This window comes from Ochlerotatus camptorhynchus, unplaced genomic scaffold (genome assembly GCF_037179485.1).
Source record: "Ochlerotatus camptorhynchus isolate MF236.1 unplaced genomic scaffold, CSIRO-AGI_Acam_v1.1 ptg000371l, whole genome shotgun sequence".
In the NCBI taxonomy this organism is placed as follows: domain Eukaryota; kingdom Metazoa; phylum Arthropoda; class Insecta; order Diptera; family Culicidae; genus Ochlerotatus; species Ochlerotatus camptorhynchus.
In genome coordinates, this window is record NW_027040859.1 from 1,220,311 (window position 1) to 1,243,509 (window position 23,199).

The 23,199-nt window shown below is 40.1% G+C and overlaps 2 protein-coding genes across 3 annotated transcripts in view; one reads left to right on the top strand and one right to left on the bottom strand.

Annotated features, from left to right (window-relative positions):
- The window catches only part of AdSS (adenylosuccinate synthetase), a 50,952-nt gene extending 39,705 nt beyond the window's left edge, over positions 1-11,247 (bottom strand). For both annotated transcript variants that reach the window (XR_010518401.1, XM_065232725.1), the window contains exon 1: positions 10,575-11,247. Coding sequence is in view for 1 of the 2 variants with exons in the window: in XM_065232725.1 (XP_065088797.1) it covers positions 10,575-10,775 (201 nt within the window). In the remaining variant the exon portion in view is untranslated. The remainder of the gene's footprint in view (positions 1-10,574) is intronic.
- Positions 11,248-20,667: 9,420 nt separating this feature from the next.
- On the top strand, positions 20,668-22,669 carry Art1 (arginine methyltransferase 1). The gene is made up of 3 exons (XM_065232713.1): positions 20,668-21,076; positions 21,328-21,794; positions 21,867-22,669. The coding sequence occupies exons 1-3, from the start codon at positions 21,074-21,076 to the stop codon at positions 22,489-22,491; spliced, it is 1,095 nt and encodes a 364-aa protein (XP_065088785.1). The 5' UTR covers positions 20,668-21,073; the 3' UTR covers positions 22,492-22,669.
- Positions 22,670-23,199: the final 530 nt, after the last annotated feature.

Below are 23,199 nucleotides of genomic sequence, written 5' to 3' on the forward strand. Positions count from 1 at the left end.
ACTGAGTAAAAGATCGTGGGTTTATTCCCAAGCTCTTTCAAACCAACACAATTACTATGGGCGATGCGCCTGCTTAAGCGAATCCTGACTCATCTCCCACTCAACTATCCAACTCCGTAGCATCTTTGGGGGCGTCGGTGAGTCGCTGATCTCCCGTTGAGTAGGTGTTTTTTTTTACTCTGTTCGGGACATAACCAGGCATGGAAAATCATTTGCATTCATTTCGTGCATTCATTTACATTCATTTGCCTCTAACTTTTTTCTTTAACAGCATTCCGCAAAATGATGTAAAGAACTTTTGTAGGTTTTGTTACTAGCTATAACTTTTGTTAACAAGTCAAATCCGTATCTCTAATGCATGACGAAGCAGAGCGAACAGAAGCCACTACTGTTTTTCAGTGAATGTATTTTACATTCACTGAAAAACAGTAACAAGTTCTGCCCGCTCTAGTTCACGATGCATAAGAGATACAGATTTGAGTTACCGGCAAAACTTGTAGCTAATAACAAAACCTACAAAAGCTCTTTACATTATTTTGCGGAATGCTGTTGTTGAAAAAAGTTGGAGGCAAATGAATGTAAATGAATGTATGAAATGAATGCAAATGATTTTCCATGCCTGGACATATGTAACACCACTGCGACCAGTAGTTTGATTTATTGTAGTACATATATCCCGTGTCCTCAGTGGCGTTGCCCTAACCTCAATCTACCTGTTCAACAACTCTCAAAACGTAAACAAACAAAACAATATTGGTTTCAATGGATACAAATCAATGAAACTAGAAGACCCTATGCCTTTTGAAACTGATTTGAAGGTTAACATGACCCTAAATAACGTTTTCAAAGTTGTTGAACAGGTAAAAAGTGACGTTACGTGACGCCACTGCGTGTCCTTAGTTTAGTGCATGTCGTATTACTCCATCACTATTGAGAAATGATGAAGTATTCGATTTTGATACAGTTGTCATTCTAGCCTTCATCGCAAGGAATCGATTCTAATTGAAAGGTCCCACTATTTATACCCTTTGTCAGTCAAAATTGGATTCCAACGAACATAGGCAACGATACCGATAATGACCATGCATCAGAACCCTAGTCTTAACCACTTTGAACTAGGGAACAACGAATAGAATATTAGGAATCACATAGGTGAAGACTAACTAACTCATTTTTTGGCTTGTTTCAAGATCATCCTCGGTCCAGGAAACCCGAGGACTTATCACTATCTTCAAGGCATAAAAAGTAACAAGGACCAAGATGTGTTCCTTTGATTACTGAAAAATCCTGTCCCCCTAGTTTGAAGTAGTCAGGACTAGGAATCGGTGGTAAAGGGTGTCCACGATGAAATTGCCACACTATGAAATTGCTCTAACTTTTTAACCGTTGGGTAGAATTTAATGAAAATTTGGGTGGATTTAGTTCATAGTGCATTGTTTACATCCTGCAAGTTTTAAAGTCCTGTGATCAAAACTCGCGGAAATGGAGTCGAAAGAACAGCTCGTGCGTGATAAAATCTTGCGCATTCATCACGAGAACAACGATCTCTCGCATCGTTCCATCGCTAAAACGTTGGGAATCGCGAATTCCACGGTGTCGCGAGTGATTAAGCGGTTCGAGGAACGGTTGACCACCGATCGGAAGCCCAGAAGTGAAGGAAAAAGTATTCCGTACAACACAAAAAATCACAACCGCGTAGTTGGGGCCTTCAACCGAAATCCGAACGCCTCCGTTAGGGATGTGGCTAAAAAGCTGCACCTAAGCCGAAGTTTTGTCCAGAAGGCCAAAACTAAGGCTGGGCTTCGAACGTTCAAGGTACAAAAGGCCCCTAATCGCGACTAGAAGCAGAACAAGTCCGCCAAAACCCGTGCCAGGAAGTTGTACCTCAACATGCTGACGAAAGTTGAATGCTGCATCATGGACGACGAAACATATGTGAAGGCCGACTTCAAACAGATCCCCGGCAACCTGTTTTTCACGGCCAAGGATAAGTTCAGCGTTCCGGAGCATGTCCGCACTCAGAAGATGTCCAAATTTGCGAAGAAATTCCTGGTTTGGCAAGCCATCTGCACGTGCGGGAAGCGAAGTGCACCTTTCGTGACCCAGGACACGATGAACGGACAGGTGTACATAAAAGAGTGCCTCCAGAAGCGGCTGCTTCCTCTCCTGAAAGCCCACAACGTCCCAACAATCTTCTGGCCGGATTTGGCCTCATGCCACTACTCCAAGGACGTGCTGACAATAAGGTCAATTTCGTGCCGAAAATGTTCAACCCTCCCAACACTCCGGAGCTCCGCCCCATCGAGAAGTACTGGGCGATTATGAAGCAGCACCTTCTTAAACGACCTAAGGTAGTGAAGACAGTCGAGGAACTGAAGAAAGTATGGGTTTACATGCAAAAAACGGTTGATTCACAGGTTGTGCAGAATCTTATGGCCGGGGTTAAGGCCAAGGTGCGGGCATTTGCGTATGGACGGTAAATAAAATACGAGTAAAATGGTAAAATTAAATTTAATAGTTATTTCTCAATCCCTGAAAATTTGATGGCAATCGGATGAAAACTCGAATTTTGCGAATCAATTTTGTGTGTGGCAATTTCATCGTGGACACCCTTTAGAAATAGGTGGTAGATCTTTTTGCATCCTGTAACGTACCACGAAAAGGTGATCTACCCACGTTACGGGGCTAAGTAGATGTTACATCAACAATATCCTTCCTTTTCCCGTAACGGAGAAGATAGGCGTCGCCGGCAATGATAATTGTCATGCTTTTCCTGTTCTGAACTTTGATTGGAGAACTACTCCCTCCTAGATAGTTATCCTTAAGCAATCAGAATATGAACGTTAAAGTAGATACATTACAGTTGCCAGTATGCAACCTACGAATTACGCCGTTACAAACGCAACACAACGCAACAAACCAACCGTGGGATCACTCTGACAGCAAGGAATTTTCTATCGATAAGCAAATCACTCTGTCGTTGTCGCCTTCGACATGTACAGTACACAGTACACTTGTTGACTGTTGTTTGCTGACGCAAAATTATACCGAGTTTGTTAATTGGAGCGCTGTCATGTTTGTCCGTTATTTTCTGCGTCAAAAAATGCGCAAAATAGTCAGCGAAAAATTACGTTTGATTTTTTTGTCTAGCTTTACTCGTTTTACAGTTCAAGGTTTTCATTCAGCTAAATATAAAAGATACAACCAATCCTTTTTGACGCGGGTGCATTTTTAAAATTTGCTTGTTCTGTGGTTTAGTAGGTATCATATTTTGCATCAAGATTGGTTTTATTTGAAGATTGGAAGTTGATAGATTTTTATGCAGCATCCGTAAGCATAATATTTTGCAATTTGTAAAATAAAATGAAGAAACGGAAAAGTGACATTCACGTGTTATGAAATTAAAAAAAAGTCATAAGTAAAACCAAACTCTGGCACGTGCCTCGCTTGCGGCAGCACTAAATGCTCCGTTACGGTAGTAGAAACGGGTACCTGCGCGTATCTTATATCTAAAGTCAAGCGGAAAACAATCATCGTGCACGCGAGTAGCAATCATCTGTGACAGGGCCGAGCAGTGAGCCTAATGCATATGTACATTTTTATTGGCAATCAGCTATGATGACAATACCTACCACGTGATTATTGTTTTTTTTTTCAACCATATGTCGCATGGGGGCCCATTCAAATATTACGTAACGCAAGAGGGGTCCGGGTAGTCAGGAAATGTGTTAACCACCATGTATTAGGTATAGGAAAAGTGCGTGACAAGGGGGTGGGGGTATTCAAAAATATAGTTTTTTGAGTTACATAATATTTGAACGGGCCCTGGATGCATCGGTAGGAGTGCTCTAATGGAACAAATTGTTGTCTTATCTAACTGACATCGCACAGAGGAACAGGTTTTATATGGTCAGCTGTTGTCTGTCTGTTAGCCACTTTGCCTCGAAGATAAGACTTGAGTTATTCGAATTTTAATATTTATTTATCATTTTCATTAGGTAACGCCTATTTAAAAAAGGAAACAGACGATTTGTGCCAAAAGGCCCAATAATTATTCTCTCTATAAACAGCGTTCAGATTGTTGAGTCCAAGATTTGACACTCACGTCTATCAATACTTGGGAAATCGAACAAGCTAAAGACACAAAATAACTACTCGTAGCATGTCGTATTATATAGGATACTTATTCATACCTTGCACTAATGAAATTCACAAGTGACTTATGGAATTAAAATTAAGACATACTTTTTATGAAATTCTTAAGTTTTCACCTCAGTTTGAATCGACCTACTAAAGTATCCAGATTTCTGCGCTTGACGGTACCAGCAACACGTATGGTGGTGGTTATTTAAACTAAAATTCACTCTCATCTTCTTGCTGCGTCATTGCAGCCATGGGATGAGTCGATTTGAGTACATAACTGATCATGAGCTCGGAAGACATTGCAATATGTGCGAGACAACCCCATTAATGTGTTTCCTTCTTTTTCGTCACTAAACTGTTTCCCACACATATGCCGATCCTAATTCAAGTGGAGCTGACACGTTCGTTGAATTCATTCAAAACGTTATCAACTTGCGTGAAACGGAAAATCGCGATGTTGATGGTAATTTCTCGTTACCATGCTTCTCTGTGACTGTGATGATTGGTGATGATTGAATGACTGTGAAACCTATTGAGAGAAAAAGGTGGGGTAAGCATGTAAACGAAAGAACCCATCGTGGAAAAAACGTGAAATCGAAAGCTTGCTATTACGAAACACACCAGTCACATGTTGATTCTCACATATTTTGTGTTTTCTTAATGCTCGCACTCTCCGCACCATTTAGGTATGATGCTATCCAGCCCTGGTGACCATACTACTCGACGGAAGACAGTGCTGCGAGTTACACGATTTTTTTCAAATTCATTGTCTGAAGAGGGGACATTGAAGACATCTTGAACTTTTTTTATTCTGTCTTTCTTTTCATTTTTATTCATTGTCATTGCACAGCTCTTACCGGCAAATTACCTGCCAATCGGCACTTAAGTGATAGCTAAATCTATTGTCTAACTGTCAGATCTGTCGTAAAGGATCAGATCCAGATGCATTGATAACCTTTTCCTTCCCAGAAGGGTTTTCGTTATTTTGAAATGTTTTCGAAAAAACAGTCGAAAAATATCGAACCTATTAAAAAAAAATGAAAATTACGGTCAACGATTTTTCAGAGGGGTAAGCAAATATCACTGGTAAGAGACGTGGGATTTGAAGCCAATTATACAACGGTGGACCTACGATCTACGGATGTATTTGGCCCTCCCTTGTCTTTTTTGCGCAAGCGTTCTCTAATACACAAAAATCGCCTATTATCGACGATATGTGCTTGAATCGCAACCACTCAATATCAGTCAACGTGTTTCACATAACACATGCTGGATTATGGTTGTCCAGTGCAGTATGTGTATGCCTCCACACCAGCTTATGTATGTATTTTATTCCTTCTCTGGTTGCTTATTCATTTTAGTTCCTCTCGACCTAACATATGAAACAGTTGTTTTTTATGCCGTTATAACATTTCCACTCCATGTCCGTATACACACCTTGACACCCGTGTAAATGTCGAGGCATCGGCAGGAACTTTTTCCCGAATGACGACAAGTTCAACTATTCAGTGTTTTCTCTAGCATCAACGTACCTCTGGTGGAAGATCGTACACTCGCTCCCACAGATGGTGTGTGCAAGGTTACGTAAGCTTAATATTTAAAATAAGTAGTTCTCTGGACTCATTCCTCCTCGTAGACATATCCCCGAACTTGAACATGAACCGCAAAAGTTTGCCGGAGTTGTGTGCTGATACAATCTATCTCCCACTGACCGGCAGTGCTTTTATGGAAGAAACCATAGCCTGCACCTATTTGTTGATAAAACTGTTTTCGCCGATAGATGCAAACATTTTTAACCCTGGAGCTCTACTGTAAATCCAATTACCCATTCCAAAAATAACTGTTCATACACGTACATTCTGAGGTCATCTTCATCTTCAGTAAGCCCCGCATGAACACATTCACATATCAAATGGATATCTGAAGTGTATTCACACTTCCAGAATCAAACAATACTAATTTGATACTGGCACGTATTTAGTTATTAAGTTATAGTTGCAATGTATATGCATAAACACAAATAATTATATGTATAGCAAATAAACTTAGCTGAGCGTTCCAAAGCGTTAGTTAGAACAAACGGCACGTCATACCACGGAACAGCAAGGATCCGCAAAAGTTTGCCGGAGTTGCACCGAAAATCACTGAACCTGCTCTTCAAGGCTTCACTGCACTATCCCTCCTAATCCCATCTGGACTTTATGCACTGAAAAATTGAAAGGCACCTAAATCGTAATAAGCATATCCCATGATACGTTACCGACATTAAGATCCGAAACCTGGTCCGAACTAGTTTTTTTTTAAACTTTATTAGAGATTATTATTATTATTATTATTATCTCTATTTAGATTTTCAGCCGCAGGCTGGTTCATCTCCGGGAGCCCCAGAAGGGGGCTTTCCTAATTACATAGTTGAGATTTTGGAGAACCCAGAAGGGGTTCTCCTAGAGGTTGGTGGAGCTCCAGAAGGGAGTCCCCTTAGTACAGAGTATTTTTAAACAGAGTTCATTATAGTTCCTGTCTTGGTTCTTAGCGTGGTTGGCGGATCATGGTGTGAATGGCGGTGGTCGTTGTCGAAGGCAGTCAGGTAATCGTCATGTGATATCCAGGCTTACTCCAGTGGTGTCCATGTTCGAAGTGTAGTCATTTTGTATTATTGATTATATTTTATAGAACAGTCCAGCATCTTTTAGGAAAACTATTAGGGCTGCTTCCGTGGACGGGTCGTTAGAGAGGGCGTTACGTATGCTGTTCGGTATTCCATAGAGGAGTCGGATGTTATGGAAGCAGGGACAGTTAACAATCAGGTGTTCGACTGTCATAATCGTGTTGCAGGAGTCGCAAAACTTCCGAAAAGAGGCAGCACTACCCATGTTGTGGGTCACTCGGGTGTGTCCGGATCGAAGCCGGGATAAGACCTGTTGTTCCCATCGGCTCGTAATGGCATTCCATTTGGAGGTGTCGCCCTTTATTTTTCTCAGGAACGGCCCCCTTTTTGCGAACCACTCCCGGGCCAAGGCAGCTCCGCTACGTGGGCCTGCATGGCACGGGAGTTGTTATGCCTTGAAGCGCTTGGCAATTGAAAGGTCAATGCGTATGGTTGGTTCTGTCCATCCTCTGGCTCCGTTCCAGTGTACCCTGGACACGGGTGGGAGCTCCTGATGGACCAAGTTTCCGAGAGCTCTGTTCCCCTCCCTGAGGAGAAAGACCTCGTGGTTCCCGGTGGTCTTTTCCAGGTAGCTGGTCGTTCTGCAGCTCAGCGTTTCGGCGACTTGGTATTGAAACGGTAGTACACCGAGTTCGACGCATGCCGATTCAGCCGGTGTTGAAGGCAGAAGTCCTGCGACAATTCTGATTGCCTGGTTATACGTTGGGGCTAGTCGTGTGGTAAGAGAGTCGTTGGAAAGGCAGAACAGTTCGATCCCGTAGAATAATCTACTGTTTACAGTGGCTTTGGCCACTTTTAGTTACTCTCTGTTACTGCTCCGGTGTGGTTTGGAAAGTGTTCGGAGGAGGTTTAGCCGCGTGCGGCAGTTGGCTTTGATTTCATTGAAATGTGCGTCGAACCTCAGCTCCCGGTCCAAGCGTACACCGAGAACCTGGATGGTCTTCTTGTTGGGTATTGGAATATTGTTCGCAACGATGGCTGTTGGTAGCGGGCGATGACGGAAGTGGCAAAGGTGGGAAACCACGGTCTTTTCTGCGGATAATTCAAAGCCGACCCTACTGGCCCATCTTGTGGTGGCTGATACAGCAGCTTGTAATTTGCTTCGCAGAGCCTTGAGGGTGCGTCCTAAAGCCAGCAGGACGATGTCGTCTGCATATACAAATATGTATATTCCTTTTGGTAGGATCCCAAAGACTCCATTCATGGCGACCAAGAAGATGGTGACCGCTATGACGGATCCCTGTGGGACTCCAGTTTCTTCCGCCCGGGTTGAGGAGCGGTGGTTCCCGATCCTCACCTGAAAGCTTCTGCGGCAAAGGAAATTTTTTAAAAAGTGTAGAATGTGGCCACCCAGACCCCAGTCAGCCAACTGTTTGATGACTTGGGGGGTCCAGGCACGGTTATACGCCTTAGCTAAATCCAGGGCCGCTATGTCGACATGAAGTTCCTCATCCATCGCCTCTTGGAGTACATCGCCCAGGCCAGTAAAGTACGTTCCGGTGCCGTGACCGGATCTGAACGCATGCTGTCGGTGATCGAGATGGTCGTTGTCCTCGAGAAAGCGAATTAGACGGCGATTGACCATCCGTTCCATGACATTACTAATGCAGCAAGTCAGAGAGATCGGACGGAAGTTTTCCGGAGTAGAGGCCACTTGCCCCTGCTTTGGGAACTTTATTAGAGAGATTTTCCGAATTACTTCAAACTAGAGGAACAAAATTGTTTTGTAACGAAAGGAACCCATCTTAGTCCTTTTTATTTTGTATGTCTTGTTGATAGTGACAAGACTCGGCTGTGTTCACCGAGGATGATCTTGAGACAAAGAAAAAAAATGAGTTAGATTCGCTGTTCTCTAGTTTGAAGTGGTTAAGACTACTGTGTTATCTAACTTAGAACGAATATACGTTGTATACGAGTACTCCGAATACAACGTATAGTTCGTCTAATTTTACATTGCAAATGCTATGCAAAATTAGACGAGTCATACGTTGTACTCGGGGTACTCGTATACAACGTATATTCGTTATAAGTCAGGTAACACAGTAGGATTCTGATGCCTGGTCATTATCATTATGCATGGTTATTACTTCATTTTGTTGCTAAGAAATCCGTTTTTGACTGGAAAAGGAGTGCGCCTTTCGAGGGTGTTCCAAGTTCCAACACTCCAAAGGGTATACAGAGCGGGACCTTACAGTTAAAGTAGGATCCTTGCGATAAAGTTAAGAATGACAACTGTATCAAAACCGATTACTTCTTCACTTCTCAATAGTGGTGGCACTAAACTAAGGACACAGGGTATAAGGACTGTTCATTAATGAAAGTAGACACGTGTTTCTCAAAGGAAAATATTTATTTTCGAACAAATTTATAAGTTTATTTATAAAAATGAAAATCAACATACAACAAATCAACATGATCGATATCAGGTGAGTTCACGTTTACTTCTCTTTTCTGAAGAACGTTCGAACTTTTCACTTGATACCACCCATTAGATTCTGCACAACTTTCTTCTTAACTTTTCGTTGTGCTGCAGACCAAATTTTCTTGAAGCAGTCAACAGAGCTTGCTTCTCTTTCATCTTTCTTAAGATGCCGTTTAATTATTGCCAAGTATCTTTCGATAGGACGCAGTTCTGGGCAGTTTGGGGGATTTTGGAATTGTTCGACAAGACTTTTTCCTGCTTGAGCATCTCCAACGTAGCAGAAGCATAGTGAGCAGATGTCAGATCCGGCCAAAACAATGGAGGATCCGTATTCTTTCGGTAGATGGGTAGAATTTGTTTTGTGATGCATTCTTTTCTGTAATTTTCACCATTGATTGTGCCCATTGTGAAATACGAAGAACTCTTCAAGCTACAGGAGCAAATGGCTTGCCATTTTGAAGGAGAACGTCATACAAGTTCCGAGACCGTATTTTCGAAGAAGCTTTCTGTGAATCCGTGGGTGCTTTTTGGTTCTTGCAGGTTCTGATATTGTTACGTTTTTTGATATTCTGGCACAGTTCAGACGCAAATGACATTTTTTTTAAATTTCACTAACGGAACACGGTTTATGCGATTTCAAAAGGCGTTCTGCACCAGCTCTTTTTTTTTTGTCCAATCTTTGCGCCCAGATTTCGCTAAATCTTCAAGAGAACACGTTGCTCCAAACTTCTTAACAATCTGTAGATTTACTGCACTTCACGCTTTTTGCCAATTCTCGAAACGACAAGTTTTCAGAAAACCATTTGTGCAGAATTGTGCCCGCTAAGCGTCTAACGAAATGTTCAACAATCCATCATTATTGATTACATTTACTGCATTTTTATATTGCGTTTAATTAGGAACATAGGGATAATTAGGGTGTCAATGTTAGACACACGATGTACGATATCAAACGTTTTTTCCCAACATTTTTTTAACAAGTTCGTCAAGTTTCATATTTGTCCCCTGTTGTTAGATATTTTAAATAGATACACGCAAAATTTTAAAACAAAAATCATCCAAGATTGAGTTTTTAAATAAACATTGTATTTGATATTTCCTTAATTGTGTCAAATATAATGGCTGCACAGTATTATCCAATTTCGATTTCTCGAACACCCAGTGACCCAGTGAGTCACAATAAAAGCATTGACTGCCAGCCCTGCTAGGGATTTTCCTACTTTGTCGTTTTTCTCATACCACTCATTCGCTAGAATGTAATGCTTCCAAGGCTCCTCTATGCAGGCATTCGCCAAAAAAAAACTACAGCTTTCGAGCCAAGGACTACAACTACGAGCTCACCTGGCAGCGGCAGACAACGTCCGCTTCGGTGGCCAGCATGTCCACCACCTTGCCCTTGCCTTCGTCTCCCCATTGGGCACCGAGGACTACCGTCACCTTGGAACGGTACGGATTCAGACAGCGCTGGTGCATCTCCTTGTGATTATTCACCGTAGCGTGGTTGGCATGATCGTTCTCGCCATTCATCGTCACCTGAGACATTTTGCTTACCGACTTTATCGAACTTGTTTCAATTGGGTGTATATCTGATTACCACCGGATATGGCACTAACTCAACACCTTTTTTCGGTGATTATAAAACACAGCGATAAATCGAATTTTCCACTGTTCGTTCACACACACGACGAAAAGGTCACGCGAAAGAACAAACGCAATTGAACAAGAAAATGACTAACAGTCTTCAGGGACACGGAACAGCGCCGGAAGGGTCACCTGTTTATTGCACCAGATGGGACAAATTGACGCAGGGCACTCTGGGAATCACCACCAACACGGAGCACACGAGAAAGCACGAGCTTTCCTGACCGAGAAGCACCAGTCACAGCGAGAGTCACACCGCGAAAAGCGAGTAAATTAGACTGACATCAAGATCGAGCTGACTCGCGAACCGAATAGATCGAATTTTGCAAAGAAGGAGGTAAATCAACCACGCGCGCGACCGACCGAAACACGCACACCGCCCCGGGGGAAGAGAGACATCGAAAAAAAAAAAAATTGCGAACCGTACTGTCAGAAAATGACGTTTCCCTTGTGATGTCGGAGTGTATAGGGTTCGGGTCCGGGAAAATGTGAACAACATAAATAATAACACAGCAAAAAAAATGTAATATCGATCAACGTGATTCAAGCTGATGTATGAAATAATGATGTAATAGCAATAAGCAGATACAAAATTACATCAATAGATGTAATTTTGTTCGCAAAATCAATGTACATCGTACAACGTAATATTACATAACCGGCGGAATGACCTCTGTACAGCTATTTGGATGTAATATTCAACAACTTTTTTTCTGTGAATGATGATTATGATGATGATGGTTCCACACAGAAAAAAAAGTTGTTGAATATTACATCCAAACACCTGCACAGACTCGTGCACAGAGGTCATTCTGCTGGTGGTATAATATTACGTTGTACGATGTACATCGATTTTGCGAACAAAATTACATCCATTGATGTAATATTGTATTTGGTTTTTGCTATTATATATATAATTATTGGTTTACGCCTCAGTGTTTTTTCTGCGTGTACATCATTATTTCATACATCAGCTTGAATTACGTTGATCGATATTACATTTTTTTTTTCTGTGCACCGACGAAATTGACTTCTTGCCGCAAGATTTCTCGCGTCACTTTTCAAATAGACCAATGTAAGTTATCCACCATTTTGAGCAAATCGAAGGTGAAATTCGACAGATTATTATTTTAACTGTTTAGAAACAATACATTTTGCAATACTATTTTAAATCTTCTTCTTCGCATTTCATGCTTATTGCATATCGCATATAAGCTTATTGCGTGCTCTCAACTTAGTGTTCTAGATGCACTTCCACAGTTATTAATTGAGAGCTTTCGATGCCTGTACCATTTTTGCATTGGTATAATTGTGTGGCAAGTCCAATCATACGTCTATGCCCAGGGAAGTCGAGAAATTTTCCAACCCGAAAAATTCCTAGACTGGACCGGGAACTGAACCCAGCCACCTCCGGCATGGTCTTGCTTTGTAGCTACGCCTTTACCGACTGAGCTAAGGGAGACCCCACTACTATTTTAAATGTAGTCAGTGAATAATAACGTTCAAAATTCAGTAGAAACGGTAAAATCACAATTTTGATTTTAATTTATTGCTACAATATAGCAAAAACCACATAGGACGTTTTGACTAGTCAAGTTGTACATTGGACGATTTTTCTCAATGACACAATCAATTGATGTTACATTGGACGATTTGTTCTACATGATACTAGATTCCCTTTCACAGATGTCGTAGTAGAGTACCTAACTTTAAATTGGCCCCCCTTTAGAAAATGAGCACCAATCATGTAAGGCAGTCCGAATGACCGAAGTAACAAACATGTACCCATCATTTCAAACTGTACATTGGACAATTTTTGACCTATGAATATCTTAAATAAATGAAAGTAAATTTGGATGGATGTTTTTTTATCACATACAATCATAGAAGAGTAATAGCAAAAACGAAGTGACAGACGACTAACTGGCGAAGAAATCAATTAAAATAATGTGGTTCGCTGGAATAGAATTTTCTTAGAAGCTTGTGCCATCTGTCACCAGATGGGATAGTATTTTTGTTTTGGTTTTGCACAAAGTTGATTTTGTGTACAATGATTCTTTGACAGTGTGCAAAGAGTGTATCATTTTGTCATTTTTTTTAGGTTTTTTAGGTTTTGAGTAGAGTGAAAGAGATAGAACCAAAACATTCTAGTACATTTGGTAAAAATGCTAGTTCAATCCAATAGTAGTGTTGCCATGTGGTACAATCCAGTAGTAGTGGTGTTGCCATGTGGTACACTGAAAAATTGCAATAGCAGGTTAGTCACCAAAGTTTTCGAGCCACTCCGTCTGTCACTTCGTTTGTGGTAATAGTTCGACAGTGAGCATGCATAAGGGCGTATAAGCGATGATCGATTCTCTTCATCGATTTTCTCTTTGCATTGCTACAGCTAAGCGAAACAATTTTGTAGAATTTGTTCAATGTAGAGTTGTAACAGGTTGCATTGACTATCAAAAGCAACAGCAAACGCACCGACAAACGTTAAATCTAGCGAGTTATTAACAAAAGAGAAAATCGATGAAGAGAATCGATCATCGCGTATACGCCCTTATGAATGCTCACTGTCGAGTTTGTATCGCTTAACTCTTTTTGTGTACATTTGTTACATTGGTCTATTTGATCATTTTACTTTTACAACTTTGCTACACTGATAAAATTCGACACATTTTCATTGATGAATTTCCATATAAAATTCCACATGATTTCCATGTGTCCACATATAAACAGAATCCACTCAGAAGTACACATGAAATTTACGAGTCAAATGAATAGTATGTGTGGTTACACATGAATTGTGTATGTACACATAAGAACTATATGTCTGACACATATATATCATTTGTTCATCACATTGCAAAAATTGATGTGTGGGACACATACAAATAAACATTGCTAGTGTAGCCGTGTAAAACCGATTTGTTTATAATCGAAATCAGCTGTCAAAGTGTTCGAGTTGACACGGGGTTGTTTTTTATTTTCAACCAGTAAAACGCTTGGATTAGTGAAACTGCTCACTAATCCCAACAATCAATATGAAACTATCGATTTTAAATTAGCTTACTACTTGACTAGCCTATTGGTCCCAAGCAAATCGATTAACGTACCCCATTCTAGTCGAAATTCTAGTACTACACAATGATTTTCCTATGTTTCGAGGGGTGAATCGATTAGCTTGGCACCGAAGATAGTACTAGAGCTGTATGTATGTATGTATGTAAGGTAGCCACCATCCCTTCGAAGATCTTGTCTTGTATGCAGCTCCACTTAATAGCAAGATCAATTTGAGCTACCGATCTGAATTCACAATATCGCTGTATGAAGGGCCAAAAACGGTGGGGTGGACCCGTAAGCAGAGACACTTACGCGAAATCCACCGGAATTTAAGAATCTCCTTCCAACGATACGATCCAACAAATCGAATAACGCAATTCGCAATACTTATTAAGCTTCATACAGGATGGTTTGTTAAGAAGGACGCGTCAATCTCACTGAAACTGTTGGAGTAGAATTCACACCATCACAATAGAATCGGTAGGATAAAGAAAATGATAGTGTTTATTCCCTCCTAGACTCCGGTTGTCATACCACTCCAATCGTCCAGTTTCAGGTCAAATGATACCCTGATGCTCCCTCCCAACCCAGTATTTATTTATATATATAGTAAACATATGTAATGGAGAAATGAAATATATCAGAACATTAAAATACGTAATAATGAAAATACATTTATATGGATAAAAAAACTGGTATTCCGCAATGAAAATAATAATTATTTTACATACAATATGATGCAGCTCTATGTCTCATCAGCTCCCAATAAGGAAGATGTAACCCTGAAATTTCCAACAAAAGACACAGAAAAGGAGATTTTGTTAGTAAGTTGGGTTCGTTGGATCAGGATTCACCTTGATAAGTGATGCGACCATGGTTTTAAATGAATCAGTGTTATCATGCATTATACTTCGATTTGCCCGAAGCCAAAACCAAATGGTGTATCATTGGGCCTTATTACGGGTGTCACTACACGGTGATAAGAAAGTGATACTCAGAATAAGAGCCGTGATTACCGTACAAATCAAATGGGAATCACTTCACCGTGACGACAAGTGACAACTTTTCACCGTGATGTGACATCCGTAATAAGCCCCCTTATAATATAAATCTGAAGACGTTCCATCATCGAAATGCTGAAAATGAACTTAGAGCATGAGCATGAGCAAAATTGATCGCCCGCGACTGCCAACACCAAAGAGCTGAAAACCAATTCAAACAAATCAAATCAACAGACAAAACCAGGGTGAAAGCTGTAAGAGTGAATCATTACAGTATAAATCTAGTGATGTTCCGTCATCAAAGAGCTGGAAGAAAACTCAAATAATTTAAATCAATAGATCCAGTCTGAATGAAGGCTGCAAAAAGAGAATAATTATACAGCAATGACCCCATTTTGTCAGCTAGCAAAGTATGTGTATCTTAAACATTCATCTTGAAGGAGGAAGGTATGAAATTACAACTATGTGGAATTATTGAAAAATAACAGTCTGATGCGCGGAGAGATTGACTGGATCGGGTCATAATTGTAATGTGAATATTAGGAAGATTTATCATCATCAAACTATTCTTGAATTGACCTGGAAGAATGCTTGTGAATAATTGTTATACAGATAAATTAAATTGATAAACTAAATGGTTCAAACAACAACTCCAGCCTGTAAAAAAGCTGAAAATAGGGAATCTTTACAATGTGGATCCCCGACGGTCTTCTACTCAGTAAGCAAAAGCGGCAGCCACCAGGCTAGTCGATCTGCTCAATTTAAATATTGAAACCTTATTTTATGAAGTTCTTAAGAATACCAATTGAAACACAATGTAAACAAATAAAAGTTAAGAGTCTCATCCGAATCAAATGATTCCAAACGATACGCATTCATAGAAATTAAGTTTAAATAGACAAAAGTAGAAAAATGGAACAATCTCACCAAATCAGTCCAACTGAATCCCTTGCAAGCAGCTATGTCACGCTTGGTGTAGTAGCTCCGATCATAGACCCGCCCTACGGGGATCAATCCTCTGGTCGAATGTAGTCGATTGCTCCATGACGCGAACACGAAGCGACCGCTCACAAAATCATACAACGCGTAAACAAACTGAAATCAAAAACTATCACACGCGACGCCACAAATTTCTGTACCGGGAGCACAAGCGAAGAAAAAAAACAAACAACGCAGATAGCGACACTTCTTCTGATGCCTGCAAACATGATGCATCACGTTTTCTTTTTCGATTCCAAAACTTCTCGGAAAGCGAGAAAACCACCAATCACACACGTATAACCGTCCGGGAGGCAGAGTGCCAGCGCTAATCTGGCAAAATCAGCGAACGCACGCACAAAACAGAAATAAACTTATACACAACCGTATCCGAACAGGTTCGAAGCTGAACTGAGCCCGAAGATAGTACTAGAGCTGACCCAAAAAGTTGAGCACGTTTCTTCGGGACCTACCAGAGTCTTATGCCCCGTTCACATTACAGCGTATATCACGTGATATACACTATCTTGCAATGAGCACTCATACATCTAGTTTTCACTGGAAATCCTATGTGTGAGTGCTCATTGCAAGACAGCCTATATTACGTGATATAGGCTGTAATGTGAACGGGATATTAGAGTTACCTCTATGCTAATACAAACGGTCTCGTGTGTACCCGAAAAAAAAATACAGTGAAATTTTCAGTGGAAACAATGCTCTAACATTAATATTTATTGTCGACAATAAAAATGATTGTTATAATGTTGTACTCTTCCGAAAACGGCAAAACTGCTACCTAGCTGTACAATGAATGTACATAATAATATGTTGTTACAATGTTTTTTATCGTATTTTTCATTTATTTTATTGTTAACATGATTCGATCATGAACAATAATGAACAACTCTATTACAATAAAAATTGTTGTTACATTAAATATTGGTGTATTTTCATTGTGGGTTACTTCACGAACAATAAAAATAAATCTGATTGAAGCATGCAGACTATGAGAGGGTCAGCAACACTGCCAATGTAATTAAGATAGGCGTTGCTCGCTGCTCGTATGGCTCTGGCTTTGACAGTTCGTTTGGCTCAAAACCAGGCAGTCCGCGTCCGCTCATATCTTATCCTAGACCCTCTCTAAAGCTTAATGGAGACCTTTTCCGTGCAGTCAATAATCATACAATAATAATAAAAAATTCCACCACTTGAAGATGTCAGGTCAGGTGGAAGCATATTTCATGGGCGATTCTCTCCAGTCGAATGCATTAACTTATCAACGACGCTCAACCACCAAGGAGACGTGACCTAGGGATATCGAGCGCAGGGGAGTTGGCCTGCATTTCTCACAAGTTCTGGATCGAATCTCGATCCATAACCAGTAAAAAAAGGACCACCCGTAAACAGACATACCACCCCCTTCCCTTCCCGGGGCAATGTTTTATTTTTTCGATTTATTTTTAAAGTCGATAAAGTAGATCTGTCAAGCCAACACATACACTCTAAAGTACACTGTTATTTTTTTTAATCAATAAATTCGCCAACCAACAGTAAAATAACAATAATATATAATGTTATTGAAAAAAAATTATATGGGAAAATCACGAAAATTTCATTGTTAAGATACTTAACAACCCCCCTTTTTTATTGTAAATTTTCCATTTACCATGAAATTTATTGTTTTGTACAACATAAATCAAGATAAATTTATTGTAGACGTAACAATATAAATCATTGTTAAGACAATAATTTTCGTCTTATTGTTACATTGTTTTTTAATGTATTTTTGTTGTTATTTTTTTTCGGGTAGTCACATGTAAATCATGTGGAATTTTACATGCACAGAAAAAAAAATGTTGTTGAATATTGCATCGAAACTGCTGCAACTAATAAATAAATAAATAAATAAAAGATACGTTTTCGGGTTTTTTGACAGATAATGCATGGTCTAACTGTCAAAAAGGCTGAAAACGTATCTATTGTGCGCCGGCCTTAACATCCATAGCGTCCGACAAGGTTTGCGTTTTAGTTCTAAAAAAGTACTTTACGTCTCGCTTTACGTAAACCATGACCGATGGACCGACAGATGATTTGAAGTTTCTCAAACTTTCTGGTGTGCAGAGCGTTTAAAATGTAAACAAAAACAATAATTTGCACCTATCCTCGTATCACGTATCCTCGCCGTTTGTTTCAGATTATTTTAAATATTTTAATTTGTGAAGTTGTGAAGTGGTGGAAGCGAAAGAAAAGGTTTACATGCATTATCTAATACAACGGAGATTCACTAACTGGGGGAGGCCTTTTCACGAGCCTTTTTGCGCTTTTGACGTATTTAATCAATCAGAATGAATGATTGAACCATTAGAAAACAAAATTATTGAACTTAATTTTGACTAATGGTTCAATCACTCATTCAGATTGATGAAATACCCTAATTGGGTTGTTTAACTTAAAAAATATACCGATTTGTTTTCTGAGCACAACGATATGTTTATCGATCCCGTAGACATTCATCACGATTTTTAAATCAAGATTTAAATTGTTGATCATTGACACTTAATCTATTCGTTGACAGCTCGCTCCCATACAAAGTCCCACAAAGGGGCGCACAGATGGTGATTTTTACTAATGTAAACGTACTTATTTGAAATAGTTATAGGGTACCAAAATTGATTAAATTTTGGAATTCGGTTCCATTTTTAATGCAGACAACGAATATGTATTTACCTCAATACCCCTAAATAACCCAATTAGCGAATATCCACTGTATGTAAGATCAAAAAATCAGGCAAATGAATGGAAAATTTTGTGATATATTGTCGCTACAGTAAGAAACCGGAATAACCCACAAGCGACAATCGATTTTACTCTTGATTGACGCTAATGGTTTATTTAGGCCGAGATTTAAGCTTCCAACTGTAGTGGCAATATTGACAACGAAACGTCGTAATCGATTGATCTTTTTTTAACTGAATGCAAACAACGAGACCAACGCAGAATGTAACAATGTTGTTTTAGAGGTTCTTACGCGTTGATACGAGGGTAAGTCACTCCTCCAGAGTCTCAATTAAGCATAAATATTGAATAAATGCTATATAAAAGTGTAAAATGCTGAATGAAACGAGATGTCGAATTATGTGCTGAATAAACCTCATTGAGATTGATAGATGCGCTTTATTCCGCTGTTTACTCTGATCTGATATTTAAAAGCTATATTAACGTTGAATGTCTTCCAGATTCAACACCTGATCGAATAGCAAACTGAATAATATCCCTTTCACATTACAGCGCATATCACGTGATATACGCTGTCTTGCAATGAGCACTCATACATCTAGATTTCACTGGAAATCCTATGTATGAGTGCTCATTGCAAGACAGCCTATATTACGGGGTATAAGGGTATAAGCATAGAGGTAACTCTAAGACTAGAAGGTCCCGAAATAACGTGCTCACCTTTTTGGCTCAGCTCTGGTACTTGAGGTATTTGAGGTAAATTTAAACGTAAACTCAGTTTGTTTTGGCCACAAACATAAACTAGGTTGATTACAAACGTATTCCATGTTTGAAGCCATTGATAATAATGTTTAAATCAAAAATAATTTTATGTTTATTTTAAAAATATTTATTTTTGAAAATAATCGTGAATATTTTTTTTTATTTGGCAACTATACGTGATCAAAAATAAATATGTTTATTTTAAACATGCTTTTCATGTTTAAAATAAACAAACATATAAATCTGCAGACATGGCATCTATATTCCTGCGATTAAGGGTGGTCTGTGGGTGTTGTCCGGGTCCGTGATCCGGGGGCCGTCGGGGTGTGTGTCCGGGGGTTCTAGTTCAGTAAAACCGGTAAAACTTTGTGATACTGCACACAAAAATAAAAATTGTTCGTTTAAAAATAATGCATTTTCAAATTAAAAGTCTATAGTTGTGATATTAGCGTCGTTTTGTCGTTTCTGACGCTGGTCCTCATTTGGTGTTGTTTTTTTTTCGACGTCGGGTGGGGGTGAGTATGATATGGGGATCGGTATCAGAAACGACGGAGTGACGTTGATATTGTGGAGTTTCACCGGTTTTGTCGAGCTTGGAACACATGCTTGCGTGGGTTTTCGGACCAGCGGTCTTCGGTTTCGCCGCTTGCAGGCCGTTTTCGGTTGAGTTTGCCGAATGTAAACAAGAAGGAAAAAAGCATACGCTAAAAACTGTTTACCCTGATTATGTATTGTTGAAATAAACATGCTTTTGAATTTAATTCAAACGTACATACTTTTGTTGAAAACATGTTTTTAATTTACTTCGAACTGTTCATATTTTTATATAATAAACAAATATATTTGATTTAAATGGACAAAATTTGGTTCCGTGATTCATTTGACTCTTAAATTTCATGTGTGCTTCTGGGTGGATTTTGTTTATGTGTGGTCACATGAAAATCATGTGGAATTTGACATGGAAATTCGTCAATATATATGTGTGGAATTTATTAGTGTAATAAACGTAACCCATAACATGTAATAATATGGTTGTAACATTAAAGAACCCAATTTAATCACACGTGAACGATTAATTTTATTTATTGTCCCGGGAATCCAATACCATTTGGTGCGGCGCGCAAAAACCACTTAACTCCGACAGTCACTCACGTGTCGACCGTCCGGAGGTCCGGAGCAGGTCCGGAGCAGTGCCGGCGCTCACGCGCTGGGTGCTTGTCAAAATGTGCCTTGCTTGCTTTTGTCTTTCGCTCGACGCTCGCTTTGCCGTTTTCGCGCAGCAGAAAAAGCAAGAAAGAAGCAAAAGTGTGGTTTGGTTTGTGCGGCCATCATCGATGCGGTAGTGAAAAATTGCGACAATTTGCTTCCTTTCATGTTCAAAAACTCCGGAAAAGTGATTTTTAGTATTTCTACATTGAAAACTAGGCCATCGGGACATTTTTGGGTCCCTTTGGATTAACTACTGTACGGGAAGTGGATTATTGTTTTTGCCCATCGTAGCCGTCGCCGCAATTTTACTTCTTGCTCCTTTTGTCGGCTTCAAGAAGATCCAGCAGCGGCATCGTTGATTCCATCAGGAGTTCGATAGAGTGAAGAAACGTTGGATTCGTTTGTGCATTATTCCGCGGAATCGTACTATCATACACAGTATTCCGTTTAGATTCGTTAAATATGGTGAGTATTTGCTATATCTGTATAATTATAATCGATTTTTGGTTTGCCTGAATTTGAACAAAGTAAGGCGCAGCAGCCGCTAGTAGAGGGAGAAGGTAGTGTGGTCAGTGAAGTGTGAGCGGGAAGCTGACTATCAATGTTGAAATAAATATTTTTATAGGTTATATTTGCGGAAGGCCAAGCTAGAAACATGTCTAGAGCAGCATAAACAAAATTCTTAGTGTCGGTTTTTGTTCTAATTTTCCTATTAGGCCAGTACCGACGTAAACATGGAAACAGCATCGTCTTCTTCTACAGCAGCGACCACGCCAAACGGGAACACCAGTGGAGATAGTCTGGCAACCAATGCGGAGGAAATGACATCGCGGGATTACTACTTCGACTCGTACGCACACTTTGGCATCCACGAGGAGATGCTCAAGGATGAAGTGCGAACGTTGACCTATCGGAACTCAATGTACCATAATAAGCATCTGTTCAAGGGTAAAACCGTACTGGATATTGGCTGTGGAACGGGAATCCTGTCGATGTTCGCTGCTAAAGCTGGTGCGTCCAAAGTGATTGCCGTCGAGTGCTCGAACATCATCGATTACGCGCAGAAGATTGTCGAGGCGAACAATCTGAGCCATATCATCACACTCGTTAAGGGAAAGGTGGAGGAGATCGAGCTGCCCGATGGCATCCAGCAGGTTGACATTATCATTTCCGAGTGGATGGGGTGAGTTTCATAGTTTTCTAAGTATGCAGGTTGAGCAACATGTTTATTACACGTTGTTGTCCATTTCAACAGGTACTGTTTGTTCTACGAGTCTATGTTGGACACTGTCATCTACGCTCGTGACAAGTGGCTCAAACCGAACTCAGGTATGATGTTCCCGGATCGGTGTACGCTGTTCGTGTCCGCCATCGAAGACCGTCAGTACAAGGACGAGAAAATCAACTGGTGGGATAATGTGTACGGATTCAACATGAGCTCGATCCGGAAGGTTGCCATTAGCGAACCGTTGGTGGATGTTGTCGATCCAAAGCAGATCGTGACCAGTTCTTATATGGTCAAGGAAATTGATTTGTATACCGTCCGGAAGGAGGACCTCGACTTCGAGTCGCCGTTCCATCTAATGGTGAAGCGAAACGATTTCGTCCAGGCGTTGATCACATATTTCAATGTTGAATTTACCAAGTGTCATCAACGTTTGGGATTTAGCACCTCACCCGAGGCTGCCTACACACACTGGAAACAGACCGTGTTCTACTTCGACGAGTATCTGACCGTAAAAAAGGGTGAAGAGATCTACGGTATGTTCAAAATGAAACCAAATGCCCGGAACAATCGGGATTTAGATTTCACCATCGACCTGCACTTCAAGGGAGAGTTATCGCAGGTAAACGAAAAGAATCACTACCGGATGCGTTAGATTTGCGCTCTCGTCGGGCCTTTTCTGAACAGTTTAATCCTTTTTTTTAATTTAAGACGAACTAAAATAGAAAACCATTTCAACTTGATATCATCCAATGACCCACCCGCACAGGATACAAAATTTTCAATAAAAGAAACATTTTGCTCGCGAGATTCCTAAGTAAAATCTCATGTAATGATTCACTAATCGATTCCTTTGACATCATTCACCTTCAAAATATAACTAGACGATAAGCAGGGAACGGTAGTTTTGTATAGCATTTGAGTAAAAACAGAAAACACTTGAACAAAATATGCCTTAAAGGTAAAAAGAAATTCAAAACATAACCAATACTTCTTGAACTACTACAACCGTGAATATACAGAATACACAATAGAAGCGAATGTATGTGTTAAAAAAACAAAGGAATTCAAATGCAAGCAGTCAGCGTAGTGTAGAAACTAAGTAGGTACACATCGAGAAACTCTTTTCGGTTGTTTTGGTTGAAGCCAGACCACCCCGTGAGACGCAAACCACGAAGTGAGCGCAAGTCAATGTACTACTGTTGGTTCGCATATATTAACCGTATTGTACGTACCCAGTGACCCACGAGGAGAGCCCCTGTCCGGGTTTTGCCAGAGTGGAGTTTAGGTATTATCTAACACAGCAAGATTCGCTATATAGTGATCGCGATTACCATCGCATGATAACGACAATTATATCCCC

Bases quoted from the DNA above. Each gene is read 5' to 3' on its own strand.
- Art1 (XM_065232713.1), top strand. The intron at 21,795-21,866 runs GTGAGTTTCATA...CCATTTCAACAG, and splicing joins ATCATTTCCGAGTGGATGGG to GTACTGTTTGTTCTACGAGT.